The 16412-nt window shown below is 51.3% G+C and overlaps 2 protein-coding genes across 8 annotated transcripts in view; one reads left to right on the plus strand and one right to left on the minus strand.

The window, feature by feature from the left end:
• Positions 1-622: 622 nt before the first annotated feature.
• On the minus strand, positions 623-3741 carry CIDEC (cell death inducing DFFA like effector c). Of its 2 annotated transcripts, none has more exons than XM_018087325.3 (6): positions 3721-3741; positions 2088-2160; positions 1782-1923; positions 1538-1687; positions 1129-1313; positions 623-1027 (listed from the first exon to the last, which is right to left on the minus strand). In XM_018087325.3, exons 2-6 carry the CDS (start codon positions 2135-2137, stop codon positions 820-822), a joined length of 735 nt encoding a protein of 244 aa, XP_017942814.1. In that variant the 5' UTR covers positions 2138-2160; positions 3721-3741; the 3' UTR covers positions 623-819. The 2 variants fall into 2 exon arrangements, with proteins under 2 accessions (XP_017942814.1, XP_017942813.1); XM_018087324.1 differs by lacking the exon at positions 3721-3741 and adding an exon at positions 2771-2797.
• A 734-nt stretch (positions 3742-4475) lies between these two features.
• ZC3H18 (zinc finger CCCH-type containing 18) overlaps positions 4476-16412 on the plus strand; it is a 45617-nt gene continuing 33680 nt past the window's right edge. For all 6 annotated transcript variants that reach the window (XM_018084150.2, XM_018084165.2, XM_018084141.2 and 3 more), the window contains exons 1-4: positions 4476-4566; positions 9914-10515; positions 14138-14222; positions 16036-16184. In XM_018084150.2, the coding sequence (XP_017939639.2) occupies positions 9928-10515; positions 14138-14222; positions 16036-16184 (822 nt within the window). In that variant the 5' untranslated portion in view covers positions 4476-4566; positions 9914-9927. The remainder of the gene's footprint in view (positions 4567-9913; positions 10516-14137; positions 14223-16035; positions 16185-16412) is intronic.

The following is a 16412-nucleotide window of genomic DNA, read 5'->3' on the forward strand; positions in this document are numbered from 1 at the left end:
GCTTTAGGGACCTCTCTGGGCTCCCTATCCCCTCTCAGGGACAATCCCCAAGAGCCAGGTCGATGGAACCCAGTGCCCCCAGCTCTGTTTGTTTCCCAGTTGGTATCCCTGGAGCTGCTGGGCGGTTGTGATCCCCATGGACGTGGCCAGGGCAGCACCAGTGCCTGGGGTTGTGCAAAGCTGGTGGGTTATAGCAGCTTTCCCTGCACAGGGCTGCCAAGGGGGCTGAGGACCCAAGAGACTGGAACACCCCCTCCAGGACAGGGGCAGTGTCCCTCTGTGCCAATCCTGGACAGCTTGAAGGAACAGGGACACCTTTCATCCCTTCAAATGGAGCAAGAACAGGCTTGGTGCCAGCTGCCACAGGCCAGTGGGTTTGGGGTTTGCCCCATCCCCTTCTTCTGGTTGTCTGCAATGCTAGAGGGGTCTCGGCTCTGTGCCAGGAGGTGGGAGCCAGTCTCTGGGTGCCAGGGAGAAGGGCAAAGACAGCAGCTCCCTTGGGAAGTGCTTGCAACAGTTCCCCTCCTCACATGCTCTTACAGCAGCACCCCTGAGTGCCAAGTAGTGCAAGGGGCTGAGTGTCTTGTGTATCCCCCCCCTCCCGCAAAGATGACACAAGATGCAGCTGAATTCAGGAAAACTTTATTTAAATAAATATATTTACAGAGCAGCAGCTATTCCAGAGCAGATTTGATCCCGCTCAGTCAGCAGAATGCAAGGAGACATTGTGGTGGGCACCGCCTCAGGCATTGACCTAGCGGGGTGTGGGATCCCCAACGACTGGGGGGTACAGAGGATGGGGGACAGGACACCCAGCCCTCACTGCAGCATCTTCCTGCGGGGCAGGGCTGAGAGGCTGGAGGGCAGGGCTGGGAGGCTGCGGGGCAGGAGGTTGGGCAGTGCCAGGCTATTCTCCTCTTCCTTCTGCTCCTCGGTGGCATCCAGGAGCTGCTGCATGTAGCAGGAGGTGCCAAGCAGGGCATGGCCCGTGGCCTGCATGGTGAACAGTGTCCAGCGCAGAGCTTCCCTGGGCAGGGAGAAAGGGGGTGAGCGTCCCTCCTGGCATTCCACGGAGCAGGGTGGGCAGTGTCCCCACTCCCAGAGCCATCCCAGCCCCACAGCACTCACTTCATGAGGCGCCGGGCGCCGTAGCACTGCAGGTCGTAGGACACGCTGTAGGTGCCATAGAGGGTGGCTTTGACGTTGAGGCAGCCTGGGTCCCTCGGGTGGGTCTTGTACAAGTCAAAGGTGACACAGGCAACATCGATCTTCCGAGGGGGCTTGCGAGACAGGCCCAGCTGGTAGCCAGGAGTCTGGGGAGATCAGGGCCATGGTCACCCAGTGTTACACCACCCTCCCAGTCCCACCTCCCCACCAATTACAGCATGGAATAGACAGACTCAGCTGGGGGCCAGGAGTCTGGGGAGAGCAGGTCACACCCAGTGGCACCCCACCCTGCCAGTCCCACCTCACCCAGCATCCCACCTGATCCCAGCAAACAAACTAGCCTCCTGCTCTCCCTCCCAGGTCCACTCACCTTGGGGGCATCCCAGCTCTGCCCCTTGCTCAGGGCCATCAGCACCGTGCCCTCCTCCAGCGTCCGGAAGAACGACTCAGTCTCCACCACAGTTCCATCCTCATCCAGCACCAGTGAGATGGGACCCGGCATGGCCAGGGCACTCTGAGCCTGCAGGGGGCCTGGGAGTGAGCAGGGCTAGGGGCAGCCAGCCCACCTCCCACCTGGGACAGACAGACCCTGGACAGACAGACCCCCAGCTCACCTGCTTGACCAGCTCAGCAAGGCTCGGGGCCATGATACCCTTGCGCAGGCTCCGGTCCCAGTTGCACACACGGAAAGGCCGGGGCCGTGGGGCTGGGCTTGCCAGGAGCTGCTGGGTCATGGAGGCACTTGCTGAGACACATCTGGGGAGGGATACAGGGATTGGGGTGTCCTGAGTCCCACCACTGTCTCCTGGCACCCCAGGACTCAGTGGGGAGCAGCACATCACTTGGGGAGTAAAGGGGTGCCAAAGCAGGGAGGGCTCCAGTGTCCCCAGTCCTGGGAACAATGGCTCCATAGCACTTACCTGGAGACGGGGGCAGCCAGGCGCTGGCTCAGGGATTTGGCATAATCCATCTTTGCCAGGAGCACGGAGCAGCCTGTTTGGAGGAAGAATTTAGCCCTGGGCAAGGGTGGTCCTGTCCACTCCAGGAGACCTCTTCCCACCAACACCTCTCACTCCTGTCTGCTCCAGAAGAGCTTCCTAGTGGCACTTCCTGTGCTTAGCTCTGGTCCCGCTGCCTTTACAGGGGCTGTTCCTGCCCTTTGGCCGGCGGTGCCCGCCCGGCCAGAGTCCCCTGCCAGCACAGCTCTTGCGCAAAGGGACACACGGGGCCCTGAGTCAGCACTGGAGCAAAGGTGAGACACCAGCACTGGGATGTGTTTACACCCCAGGGTCTTCAGCGGGGACAGCCAGGGCATTGGGAGTCAGAGACACCCCTGGGAGCACTCCCAACCCTGTGGATCGAGAGATGTATCCAGCCAGGAGCCTGCTGGGGGGCTCCAGCCAGGGCCCTCATAAGGAGATCCAATGGACCTGGATTATCCCCATCCCCATCCCATCCCATCCCATTCCCCATCCCCATTCCCATCCCCATCCCCTCCCCATCCCCATTCCCCATCCCCATCCCCATCCCCATCCCCATCCCTCCCCATCCCCCATCCCCATCCATCCCCATCCCCATCCCCATCCCCATCCCCATCCCTCACCTGCAGCACACACCAACACCTCTCTTCCTGGATCACCCCCATCCCTGCCACCTCACCTTATATACCTGTCACAGACACTCCTCCCACCCGGCCACTCCCCTCCTGCCTCAGCCAATCCCCTCTGGGCGCCCTCAGGGGCCAATGTGTCACTGCTGGGGTGGTGGGCGGTGAGGAGGAATCTGAACTGGTGCCCCTGTGAGCCTCCTCCCAGGGCCCCCACCGAGCCCCTCCTGGTGTCCCCAGTGAGCTCCCTCCCAGTACACACGTTCACGTGGGCACAGTGCGTGTGCATCCATGTTCATACATGTCCCTGCACATGCCTGTCCCCAGGTACACCCGTGTTCTACCCATGTGCATCCCCTCCAGATGTGCAGGGGTGTGTGCACCCACGAACATCCATACAGCCGCGTGTGCCCCCCCGTGTGCACGTGTGCGTGCACCCATGCAACTCTCTGCCCCTCCATGTGCACACGTGTGTGCCCATGAACGTTTGCACACACACGCCTGCACGTGGACGTGCACCCACACACGTCTGTGCACACGCGTGTGCCTCTCTCCCTATGTGAACATGCGTGTTTGCACCCATGTACATCTGTACATGTACGTGTGTGCACGTCTGGGCACCCAGGCACCTTTCTGTCCCTCCGCGTGCTTGTGTGCCCATGCATCAGCTGTGCACAAATGCATGTGCACCTCCGCATCGCAGCCGTGGCACACGCGTGTGCGCCCCTGCCCCGCGTGCAACGAGTGCGCACGCCACGCGCACCCCGTGTGGTGCTAACCCATAAGCATCTATGCCCCTCAAGTGCATCTGTGTGCACCCACGAACGTCCGCGCACACGTGTGTGCACCCGTGTGTGCACGTGTGTGCGTGTGCGCGCATGCCTGCACGCCTGTACAGCCACATGTGTGCATCCCTCCTCTGTGCACGTGTGCGCGCTCGCGAGCACCTGAATAGCCGCCTCTGCCCCTCGTTCCGCTGCGCGCCGCTTCCCGCACATCTCTGCCCCTCCCGCGCACGCCCGTGCGCGCCCTGCGTCCCGCCCGACCTTGTCCGGGCGCGGCCCTTTAAGGCGGCGGCCCCTAAAGTCGCGCGCGCGGCGCGCCTGCCCCCCTTCCCTCCCGCTTCACCCCCCAACCGGCGCCGGGCCCGTCCGCATCGGAGACGTCAGGCATGGCCGCCCTGCGCCGCCGCGAGTAGAGGCCGCTCCGGCCCGCCCCGCCCGCCCCGTGCCCCGCGGCCCCGTCGCCCCCGCGCCGCCCGCGCCAGGCCCCGCTCCGCACACGACCCCCCCGGACCCCGCCGCCGGTGAGACCTCGCCCGCGCGCCGCGGCTCTAGCGCCGGTTACGGGGGGGCGGCCTGGGACACCGCGGGGGGGGCGCGGGGCGGGGGCGGCCCCCGCGGGGGCGGAGGGGTGAGGGGGGCCGCCACGAGGGGACCGGGGGTAGGGGGGCGCCATGGAGAAGGGGGTCCTGGGAGGGCGCGGGGGAGTCCGGAAGGGAATTTAGGGGGGAGGGTGACCAGTGGATCCCTCTCGGTTCCTTTTGGGATGGTGGAATGGGAAGGGGCGCCCCGCTTTGAGGGGAGCCGTGTGTTTAGGATGGGTGTTGTGGCAGAGCCCCGGGGGGCCTGGGGAGGGGAGTGGGTGACTCCTGGTGGGGGGTCAGACCCCAAGGGTCCAGATGGCTCTGACTGTTCTATCTCCCCAGGCAGGTGGGAACAGGGAAAGCTCCAGCAGCCCCGGCCCGGGGGGCACAGTAGAAGGACCCCCGGCCTGGCAGGAGACCCTGTGAGGTGAGGGGGGGCCGGGTTGGGGAGACAAAGTGGGGAACCCACAACAGCACCAGCTGCAAGTGAGGAGCAGTTCTGAGATGGGTTTGGGGGGTTGGGGTCTGTTCTGAGGTGGGTTTGGGGGTCCCTCACCTGAGGGGTCAGTCCTGAGGTTATTTTGGGGCTCCATCACCCATGGGGTCAGTTCTGAGGTGCGTTGTCTCTTCCCAGAGTTGTAGCAAGAGCAGCACCTCCAAGGTGGGAATTCTTTCCCCTGGCCTTCCAAAGGTTTGCCTGCACTCAGGAAAAGGGTCCCAGTCTAACCTAGACAACTCTTGGCCAAACTGCTGATCCTGTGTCTGAGTACAGTTAGCCTTTTCAGTGGGATTATCCCCAAATCCTGCAGGACACAGGTATAAGCATGCTGGCTTTCTCTTTCCCTGAGGCACTGATAACTCAAAATAAGCATTTGATGCAGGAAGGAGCAATAGGAAAATCAGTTACGCTGTGAAAACAAACTCCAGCTGCTTTTCCCTTCGTGTTTCCGAGTTTGCCTGACACAAAGCCACGGGTAACATTCCACACTGGAGCTCTCCAGCTCTTCTGTAAAACTCAGCTCCCACCAACAGTTCTCTGAAGTTAATACTAAAAGGCAGCTCAGTTTTCTGCATTAAAAACTTCCCTGGTAGCTGCTGAGTTTCCTGTGCATCCTCTAAGTTGGAGCTCCCTCAGGATAGCAGAGAAATGCGTGTTTTGGTTAATTAACCCTGTTAAAGACCCAAGTTTCCATCAAGGCAGGACTGGCTTTGCTCTTGTTCTAGGGAAGTGTTTCATGTTGCTCTGTTCCTGGATCCTGAGGCACTTCATTCCCTTCTCCTCCTGTTGTCGCTGCTCTTCCATATTTTTCCCCGTGGTGGTTCCTGCCCTTCGTTTCTGCTTCACCTCAGTTTTCCCAGGTCTTTTTTCCCTAAATCTTTTGTGCTGCCTTTCTTTTCTCACCTGTCCTGTCAGCACATTCCCATTCACTCTCCTCACCTCCCTCGTTGTTCCCAGCTGGACTTAGACCCTGCTCCAGAAATTCTGCTCTGCTTTAACCTCTGGATTCCATGGATCTGACTGACAGGAACATTTCCATTTTGCATCAACTATTTCACTGTTAGGAAGGTGGTTTTATCCTTTTATCCCAAAGATTTCAGCCTGAAGCAAAGAGCTTCCTCACTTCTTTCCTTTCCATCCATCCTGTGACCCCCCCAGGGCTGTGAGGTCACTGCTGGAAGAGACAGAAGTTGGGAATGCACTTGGTTCTTGCCATATTCCTGAAAATTTGCAGGACTTAAGGCTGCAGCTGGTGGCTCTGTCACACTCCATGTTTTTATAGGTATTCGGTGCCTTCCTGCTCCACCAGAGGTGCTGGAACCATCAGTTCCTGTATTATATCCAAGGTGTATTGGGTAAAAAATTATGGGAAAAGCTTTTTATTCACTATGTAAAGGCTCAGCCATGGAGGGAGGAATTTAATGAATGGAAATAATGCTTACCAGGAGTATTTTTTCCTTGGTGGCTGTTCCAAATCCCTCACAACTCACAGCTTTATCCTTTAGGTGCTGCCATCCCTACCATACTGGTTCCAGTTCACCTGCTCCCAGTTTAGCACCTGCAACAGCAGGTCAGTTAGTACAAAAAGCTTAAATTTGGCTTAATTGGAGAAACTGCTCAAACTTTTAATGAGATTTAACTGAAACCAGAACAGCACAGAGCAATAAGGAGCAAGATTTGAGCCTCCTGCCAGCACCAGGCAGCATTGAGAGCCACAAATCCAGAAGGAAAAGACCCCCAGGATCATCCATTCCAAACCTGCAGTGCCTTAGTGTCCAAAGTACAGGTCCAAAACCCGTTGGAATTTCTTCCTTTTAATTTTGCACCTTTTGGAGCTGTTTAATTGACAGGAGTGAAGGAGTTGGGCCTGATCTTGCAAAAAGAGTTGCTCAGAATTCCAGCTCTTGACTCCCCTGCTTTTGGCCTTGGACAAATCAACTGACAGAAGTGAAAGGTTAAGAATATTATTTAAAATGTATCCTGGGATTAACTTTCAATATTGAAGTGGAGTTTTAAAAAGCAACTTAAGTGGCAAAGGGCTTTTCTCTCACTACCTTTAGAGCCATGTCAAAGGCTTCTTAAACTCAGTGCTGTGCTTTAACTTAAAAAATCTTGGATATCATTAAGCTTTGGAAAAAAAATGTGTTATGAAGGAACTGAAGTAGATGAATTTAAATCTGTAGTTTTAAATATTTCCAGTAAAACTGTGAGACTTTAGTGGGAAGAAATCGGACATTTCCATGGTGCATCCAGGTCCTTGCAGGTGAGGATGGGCAGTAGAAGGAGCATCTCTGTTCCACCTTGTGCAAATCATGAAACACTGATTAATTAAGGAGCAATTAATACTTCATTCCCTAATTTGAAATATTCCAGAGCTCAGACTCTGGAACTTCAGCTCTGTCTCTTTAGTTGTGTAATTAAAAGCTTCTCTTTCCTGACTCAAAAACAAGAGGATGAAGCCCCAGGTCTCTTGTTTAGGGGATTTCTCCACTTTATATTTTGGAACCCAGCGCTGGCAGGGACACAGAGACTGACTGGGGGCACAAGAATCCAGAGGGAACAGCTGGAGGGACAGTCTTGCTCTACCTGTGGGAACAGCAAGTGCCATCTGGCTCCCACCAGGGAGAATGGTGGGGAATTTTAGCTGCCAAATCCTCAGTTTCTTCCCTGAGAATGTGTGACCTGCTTTGAAGAGGCTTTCAGCTCACTGAGCCTTGTACAAGTGATTCCAGAAACAGGAAAAGACGCTTTTTGGGCTGAAAACGCACCTTATTTTGCATGTGCTCCAAAACCTGGAAATATGAGGGTTTTGTGAGCCTGGATGAAATTCCCAGTGCCCTGTGCTGATCCAGGCAGCTTCAAACATGCAGGAAAGGAATACTTGACACACTTTGAGCAAATGAAGCCAGTTTTGTACCAGAAAGGGTTGTGCAGCTGGAACCAGAGGCAGCTTTGCCTGAATTTTAAAGATTTTAAAAGATAAAAGGCTGCTCTTGGGAAGTAGTATTAAATCCCTGGTTCTTGCCTAAGCTACAAGTCAGATGATCTTATCTGTAGGTTAGAAGTTAATTTTTTGCTTTTATAACTGGTTTTGAAGACAGGAAGAAACTGGTTTGGTTTTAAGGCACAAGAAAATCCAAGTTTATGATGAGGGGTGAAGTCTGGGAGTTTCTGCTCTGCCACTTAAGTCAGTGTTGCTTGATTTAAAATACTTCCACGTAGTCATTTTTCGTGGGGTTTTGTGATATTTGTCTTTATGTGTAACTAAAGGAGAAGCAGAAAGCAATAAGGGAGTCACAAAGGAACAAAAAACCCAAACAATTTCCCCCCAGAAAAACTCAAAAACAACGGTTCGGGATTCCAGAGATTTGAGATAAATTTTGATTTCCAGATTAAAAAAACACCTCAGAAAAACCTTTCATGATTTCAGAAATTTGAGATAAATTTTGACTTGCAGATTGAAAAACCACCTCAGAAAAACTTTCCAGGGTTACAGAGATTTGGAGTAAATTGTGATCTACAGATTAAAAAAACTCCTCAAAAAAACCCTTTCAGGACTTCAAAGATTTGCAATAAGATGTGATTTGCAGATTATTCTGAGGCAGCACTTGGGACATGCGCTTAAAACTGGAATTAAACTTGCTGTCCCGTTCCATCACTAGTCAGGCAGTTTTCCTTTGAATTCCCACCTCCCACTTTTTTTCCTGCTGCTGATTTTACCTTTAAAAATCTTGGCTTTGCTTTGGGGCAGGTACAGATTGAAGCCAGAATTTGGCTCGTTGGTTTTAGAGAATCTTTTCCTGCTACTTGGAGCAACAACCTCTGGAGACTGGCTGAGCTCTCCCTAAAATAATTTGGAATAAGAGGTGATGGAGGAAATTTAAATGCAGAGAGAGGCACCAGGGAGGTTGTAAATCCTGTTGTCAAAGGGAAACTTGCTGTGAATCCAGGGAAATACAACTCAAAAAACCCCACTGCCTGGATTTTGTGAACCCTTTTCTCTTAGGCCATCATTTATTGTGTTTCTTATCATTTCTGCTGATGGAAATTAATAGGAAATTATTGCAACTGATGGATGCTCTGGGTTTTTGTAAGGGCTTTAATGACTGCTGTGGAGGTGAATATTTTATCCTCATCCTTGACCTAGTGAGCAGAACATATTTGTTTCCCCCATCCCTCTGAAGGTCTTGATGTCAAACACAAAAAGGCATTTGCTTCACTTAAATGCTTTTTTGTTTTGGTGCTGCTTATTTGCAAGAAATCAGAGAACAAATTTCCTGATTCCATGTGCCCCTGACAGCTTTGATATTTCTGGTGGCCTCTCTGGGCTGACCTTCATGTTCACACAAAGTAACTTCTCAGGCACTTGGGCAATTAAAATCTCTGCTCTAAACTCGCTCTGGAAGCCAATAACAATTTGTCTGAGGATTTATGAACTCGACATCAAGCTTTGTGTGCTCACTAAGGGTATAATTTGCTTCAAATACGTCCTGTTGAACTGCTCGAGCCTCTGGCACCAGGAGGGAACTGATGCCTTTAATTTGGCTTTGAATTTGTCAGGAAATCAAAACTTGTGAGCAAGAACCAGTTTCAGGTTTGCAGAGAAACAAGAGGAGCCAGTAGGAAGCTCAAAATGAGACTTTTCTGCTTCTGTGGGCCTTGTTGATATTGAGATCATCCCTGTGTTTATCAGTTGATTGATATCTGTGCAGCTTCGAGGGCTTGAGTAGAGCATAGTTAGATACTGGTCTAGTGGAAGATGTCCCTGCCCATGGCAAGGGGTGGAACCAGATGAGCTTAAAGGTCCCTTCCAGTTCCATTCTGTGAAATCCCAACCCCAAGCTCCATGGTTGTACGTGAAGGGTAGCACAGTCCACGCTGGGATAGTATTGGATTCAGTTCTTTGTGCAATTTAAACTGTGTTTCCTTCATGAAGATACTGTGAGAAACCATGTTCATAAATTCATGGAATCACAGAACGAAAGGGACCTTAAAGCTTATCTGTTTCCACCCCCTGCCATGGGCAAGGGCACCTTCCACTATCCCAGGTTACTCCAAACCCATCCAACCTGGCCTGGAATTCTTCTAGGGATGGGACAGCCACAGCTTCTCTGGGCAACCTGTGGTAGAGCCCCATCCAGCCTGGCTTTTCAGGAATTCAAACAACCTTTTCCTTCTTTAGGAGGTAAAACACAGGAGTACAAGTCCTTCAAGGTGAGCCTTCCTTGGTTTCCCGGTCTTTCCCCATAACCAGAGTTGTTTTCTCCCCCTGCAGACCTTCGGGTACTGATGGACGTTTCCGACAGCCCTGAGCGAAACCCCTGCTCTCCTGAGGAAGAGGACCAGCAGCTTTCCGATGAGGAAGTCCTAAAGGAGAGTGGCTCAGACCGGGAACTCGATGGAGAGGGGGGACAAGGCAGTGTCCTGGGCGAGGAGGAGGATCCAGGCAGGGGACTGAGCCGCAGGGAGGAGGAGAACCATTCGGATGAGGAGGATCGGTTGAGCGAGGCCAAGTCTCAGGAGTCCGACACCAACGAACAGAGTGTGGAGCCGAAGAGCCCCCGGCCCCGGAAAGGAGAGGAGGAAGACAGGACAAATGACCTTGGAGATGAAGCGTCCTCGGTCACCCGGGAGCTGGACGAGCATGAGCTGGACTATGATGAGGAAGTGCCCGAGGAACCCACTGCCACTGCTGCGGAGGAGGATGGGGAGAAAGCTGCTGGGGAGGATGATGAGGAAGAGGAGAAAGGAGATGATGCAGCTGAAGATGAGAAAAAATCCAGTGGCAAAAGTGATGATGAAAAGGATGGTCAGGATTCCCTCAAGGAGAAGAAAAAAGAAGAAGATGATGGAGAAATTGATGATGGAGAAATTGATGTAAGTAGGAAGTGGGCAGAGTCCTGCAGGGAGAGACCTGTGCTCGTGTTCCAGAGCTATGTGGCTCCCAGATTGCAGTTCCTTCCTCCTGTGACAGGAATATCCATGTTAGCTGTGTCCCAGGTGTGCCAGGAACACCCTTTTCCCTGGAGGTAAGACCACTCCGTGGACCGAGCCCTGGTCCGTGTGCTGTCCCAAAGCTTTGTGCCAATTATTGTCATAGACATCCCAAAAGAGCTTTGTTACCTTTGGATATGAAAGGGCTCCAGTGCTTTAAGAAACTGTTCCACCTCAGCTCCCAGAGGACTTGGGAATGATGCTGCCAGCAACTCCCTGAGCCAGGGATTAGGTGTCCATGAGCTGCCTCATCAGTTTAGATTTGATGCTGTGGAGTAGCTGTGGTGCTCAGATCTTCAGGTGTGTGTTGGAGACCCCTGAGCCTGAGCTGTTTGTTGGGATCTAGCAGCATCTGGATGTGTGGAAGAGGAATAGAAGGTGCTGGGTTTTCTGGAAAACACGTAACACATGGTTCAGGAATGTGTTCAGGGATGTGCAGTCCTGTTTCACAGCCCTGAACAAATACAGCTATTCAAAAAAATCAAAAATGGGGTTTAATTGCTGTGGAAATTAGGGAAAATACCATCTTTATCCATGTTTGTCTTCAGGTGGGAAACTGCAGTGCAGCAGTTGTTTAATGCAGCTTAATACCAATTTCCCTCTTACAGGCAGATGAAAACAGCACAAAGTGATTCCAGCAGTAAAAACCCTCCTGTGGGCTCCTGGTCTGAAATTCAGTCTGAATAGTGGGAGTGCAAAAGGAAGTTGCTGGTCCAGAGCACCTGGCTGGCTCTCCATTCCAAAATTGGACCTGCACAGCTGGACTAAATTGTGGGAATATCCTGGATACAGGCAGGAAAGCACTGGAGTTAGGTGGGGTCACTGGTGGGGCTTCTCAACTGAAGAGAGTAGATGGTGTGTCCTTCAGACCCTATTCCTGTACATCCGACCTGGCCACATGCTTGGGAAGCTCATGGAGCCTCACTGGAGAGACCCTTCTCCCTCTTTATTGAAGAATCATATTTGGGGTGTTTTTTACTCTTAATGGTGCTTTGACAAGTTTAGTTGCTTTAAAAAATGTTGGAATTTTCGTTCATTGTGCCCATTCTGGCAGGCGATTTTGTTAAACATGTGCTTTCCAGAGGTTTTTTTGTGTTTCTGGTTGAGTTAGAAGGAATTTCGGTGCGTTGTGGGGTAAAAAAAAAAATTTCTGGAGTCCTGAGTCCGTGGTTGCTCCTTGATTAAAATATGAATGCTGTCCTTTAGAGTCCAGGGCATTCCTGGGAGCGCCGTCCTTACAAAGCACAAGATGAATCTGTACCCTGGTTTTCATACATTAACTCATAACAGCATTCCCAGCTGCCTGATTCCAAGGAGACCTCACAGAAATAAATACTTCCCCTTTTGTTCAAGACTTCACACAGTTCTTTTGAAAGCAGCAGAGTGGAGCTGGTTATTCCATTCATGGATCACTGAATGCCATGCCCAGCTTTGGGGATCTCTGCATTTTATTCTGCTTTCAGACTCCTGGTGTGGAGGGAGGGGAATATTAATGCAAATTTTAATTGGAATATAAGTGTGGGCTTTTAAATCCATTGCTGTTCAGGAGAGCTCTCCCTGTTTGGCCCTCAGGAATGCAGCAGGAGAAGCTGTTAACCCGCCTCTCTGTCGATCCTTCGTTTATCTACAGCCAGGTGATGGGTTTTTCCTCCTTTCCAGCTGCTAAATTTATCAAAGTAGGGAATTTTCCTCATCTCTTCCACACAGAAAACTGCTGTCGCTGTGATTGCCAGGCACAGGCAAGGCCTGTCCAGATTCTCCCTCTCCAGATGTGTTTCAAGTGCTGGAAACAGAGAAATGGAAGCAGTGGGAGGGAAGATCTGGGTGTCTTTTATCCTAAAAACGTGATTTCCTTTCCTGATAATTTCTGGCAGCTCTCTGGTCATTTATACCTTTGCCTTCTGCATCACCAACTCCTTTTGGCTTTCCAGGTGCAACCTAATAAAACCGGGAAAGGTTGTTTTTTTCCTTGGAGAACAAAGGCAAAGGCTGGTGCTTTAAAGTTCCAGTAACTTCTAGAGGTGTTTTGTTATTTCACACTCATTCCCTGCGGTTCTTAATCTTGGAGCAACCTCCAGCTCCCAGAATTTCTTCCTGGGGCTGCTGTGCCTGGGGATGACGCAGAGTTTTGTTTGAGCTGGTTCACAACTCCTGTGTGGAGCTGAGGAGTGGAAGGGAAGGTGTCAAGTATGTGCTGGAGAGGACTGGAAAAATATGTGTGACTTATCCTGAAAGGCTTTTGTGCAAAATTGACACTGGAGAGGGACTTTGAACAAGGGTATGGAGTGATAGAACAAGAGGGAATGGCTTTAACTGAAAGAAGAGAGATTTATATTAGAGTTTAGGAAGGAATCCTTCCCTGTGAGGGTGGTGAGGCCTTGGCACAGGTTGCCCAGAGAAGCTGTGGCTGCCCCATCCCTGAAGTGTCCAAGGCCAGGTTGGATGGGCTTGGAGCAACCTGGGATAGTGAAAGGTGTGCCTACCCATGGCAAGGGGTGGAATGGGATGAGCTTTAAGGTCCCTTCATCTCAAACCATTCCATGATTCTGGGATTGTCACTCAGTGTTATGGGGAAGCATCTTCATTTTATAATTAATTTATTGTAACAGCAGTTATCCTTCAGAATTTGGGGTATAGATGGATGTCTGAACTGAGTTACTGCCTAAATGAAGGAATACTCCTCTGTACTTAAAATCAATGACCAGAAGGAATTGGTGTGAGCTAAACAGGGATGGCAGGTGTGCTGAGTGGGGACAATTCAGTTTAAAGGCTCTGAAGGATTCTGGGAAGGAAAGGTGACAAAATTTAGTTTATTTCACCCAAAAAAGTAAGAAGCTACCTCTAACTGCGGTGGATTTGCTGTCAGCTCAAAGCACCCAGCAAGGCTTGACCAGCTGAGGTGGAAGATCTTGATCCACATGTGATTTTGAACCTTTAATATATCAGATAAAATGATGCAGCTTAAAATCTTGATCTGTGGTGCAGCCTCAGGAGGCCTGAAGGCCTCTGCTCCAGACAACCAGTGACAAGACAAGGGGAAACAGCCTCAAGCTGTGCCAGGGGAGGTTCAGGTTGGACATGAGGAAGAATTTCTTCATGGAAGGGGTGGTCAGGCATTGGTAGGGGCTGCCCAGGGAGGTGGTGAAGTCCCCATCCCTGGAAGTGTCCAAGGAAGGCCTGGACGTGGCACTCAGTGCTCTGGGCTGGGTGACAAGGTGGGAGTCAGTCACAGGTTGGACTCAATGATCCTGCAGATCTTTTCCAGCCTGGATAATCCTGTGGTTCTCTGGTGTTACCTTTGAAACACCAAAAGTATTGCATTTCCCTGTTTTAGCATCAGGTCCTGAAAGTGCTTCAGGGGATTTGTTGTAACTTTGTATTGTTTTTCTCTTGTATCTTTGCTCCAGGGTGTGTTTTCAGTGACTGATATTTGACCATATTGTGAAATGTCAAGTCGCTGCAGAAAATGCACCACGTGAAATGTCAGCTTGTCTGTCTGTTCCAGGACGATGACTTGGAGGAAGGAGAAGTTAAAGACCCCAATGACAGAAAAGTGAGGCCACGTCCCACCTGCCGGTTCTTCATGAAAGGTAATGACACTGGTGGTGGGAGAGAACCAAAGGGGCTGGGTTTTGTTCACCAATTAAGCTGGTCTTATGTGATAAATTCTGCCCCAGGCATCCTCAGTGTCACCTTCCTGTTCCTTGGTGGCCAGTGCTGAATTTACATAGAGCCACCACTATGCAAAAAGGGCTTTGCACGGAGTGTGGTGAGCCTGGAAGAAGCAAATAAAGGAAAACTTGCTGGTGTTTTTGGAATAGAACAGAGGTGGTGGCTGCCCCATCCCTGGAAGTGCCCAAGGCCAGATTAGACGGGGCTTGGAGCATCCTCGTCTAGTGGAAGGTGTCCCTGCCCATGGTAGGGGGAAGGAACGAGGTGGGCTTTAAGGTCTTTCCAAACCAAACCATTACATGATCCTATTTTTTTGTAATTTCTCTTAACAGGACATTCCCTAAAGTTTGTGCAACTGTGTGGCAGCTGTCTTAGACTATCCTGCCTTTTTTTAGTATAGACATGAGGTTTTATAAAACTTTTCTTATTTAGACTGATTATACCTCTCACTTCCTTCAGATTATCTCAGTGTTTGCTCATCTATTTGCTTTTATTTACAATCTCCCTTGAGACAATTCATGAAAATCTGAAATGAAAAGAAGGGTGGAGGCCCGGGTGGAGTCTCCGTTCCTTGCGTCAGTGGCCTGTGCAATGTGGGGGTTTCCAGAGCCGTGGCCATCAGATATCCCACACTGGCTTCCTGGATGTCCTCCGGTGGCAAAAGTGGTGCCTGTGCCGAGACACAGGCGTGTTGGTGTTGCTGGTGGAACTGGGAAGTTCCTGGGCAGGGAGAGCTGTTTGTTCATGATGCTTTAACGTGACACACACCTCATGGAGCCTGGAATATTTGCCAGGGTCAAAGTTCAGGCTGCAGGATCTGCCCCAGTTGTTGTGCTTTGATTTGGCATTGGGTCAGGGAATGTTGCTCCTGCTCACCCCTGAAGGCAAGGCTGTCACTGGAAGGGCAGGTGCTGCTCACGTGGGGATGGGAAGGCATTGGGAATTTTGTCTGTGCTGTGGCTATGGCCTGAGTAGCTTGCAGAGCTTTATGCATGGCCACCTTGACATAGGTGGCAGAGCCCCGTGGCAGGTAAAGTGTCTCAGCCCCTACACTTCAGTCTCAGGCACTGCCAGAGGGCAGTGGGATATTGGGAAGGAATTCTTCCCTGTGAGGGTGGGGAGGCCCTGGCACAGGTTGCCCAGAGAAGCTGTGGCTGCCCCATCCCTGAAGTGTCCCAGGCCAGGTTGGACAGGGCTTGTGGGAGGTGTCCCTGCCCATGGCAGGGGGTGGGAATGATATCCCTTTAAGATCCCTTCCAACCCAAATCATTCCATGATTCTACTGCCTGCCTCTCCAGAGAGCTGTTTATTTGGGATGGACTCTGGTGCTTTCTTTGCCCTAGGGTTTTCTGTATCAGGTAAAGCTCCTAATTGGAAGCGTTTGCCGTTAACAAGACTCGAGGAGCTCATAAGCTCATTTCTGGATTTAATTAATGTTGTATGTCCATCCATCCCTCCCTTCTCCCCACCATAATAAGGCTCTTGTACATTCATCCATCTGTGTCTGGATTTATTTGTCCTCTCTGGGAAAGGTGGGGGGTGATGAGTGTTTTTCCACGTGTGTGAAAACAGGTAAATCTTGACAAAGTTGGAGAGAAGAAAAGTCAGATCTCTCAAACAACACTGTTCCTTGATGGATTTTAAATGGTTGGTGGGTTTTTTAATGGCTGTGGGGCTGAACAGATGCTGGCTGACAGAAAACAGGGATCTAACAGCATTGTGTTCCCACAGGTCACTGTACCTGGGGCATGAACTGTCGCTTTATTCACCCCGGGGTGAATGACAAAGGAAACTACTCCTTGATCTCCAAGCCTGAGCCCTTCTCCCCCAACGGAGCCCCTCCCATCGGCCCTCACCCTCTGATGCCAGCCAACCCTTGGGTATGGACTTCTTTTAATGGATTTATGGCTTCTGTACCACCTGCCCCATCCCTGGAGCTGTTCAAGGCTGGGTTGGACAGGGCTTGGAGCAACCCAGTCTAGTAGAAGGTGTCTCTTCCATGGTGAGGGGTAGAACAAGATGAGCTTTAAGGTTCCTTCCAACCCAAACCATTCCATGATTCTGTGACTTTTCTCTTGCTCTAAGAGAAATGAAGATTTTTTTTGAGC

This window comes from Manacus vitellinus, unplaced genomic scaffold (assembly GCF_001715985.3).
Source record: "Manacus vitellinus isolate BGI_N305 unplaced genomic scaffold, ASM171598v3 scaffold_10_pilon, whole genome shotgun sequence".
NCBI classification, from domain to species: Eukaryota; Metazoa; Chordata; class Aves; order Passeriformes; family Pipridae; genus Manacus; species Manacus vitellinus.

Coding starts and splice junctions, on each gene's coding strand:
- CIDEC (XM_018087325.3), bottom strand. CDS start 2,137: ATGGATTATGCCAAATCCCTGAGCCAGCGCCTGGCTGCCCCCGTCTCC. Junction 1,688..1,781: donor TTGCTGAGCTGGTCAAGCAG/GTGAGCTGGGGG, acceptor GGCCCCCTGCAG/GCTCAGAGTGCCCTGGCCAT. Junction 1,028..1,128: donor GGCGCCCGGCGCCTCATGAA/GTGAGTGCTGTG, acceptor CTCCCTGCCCAG/GGAAGCTCTGCGCTGGACAC.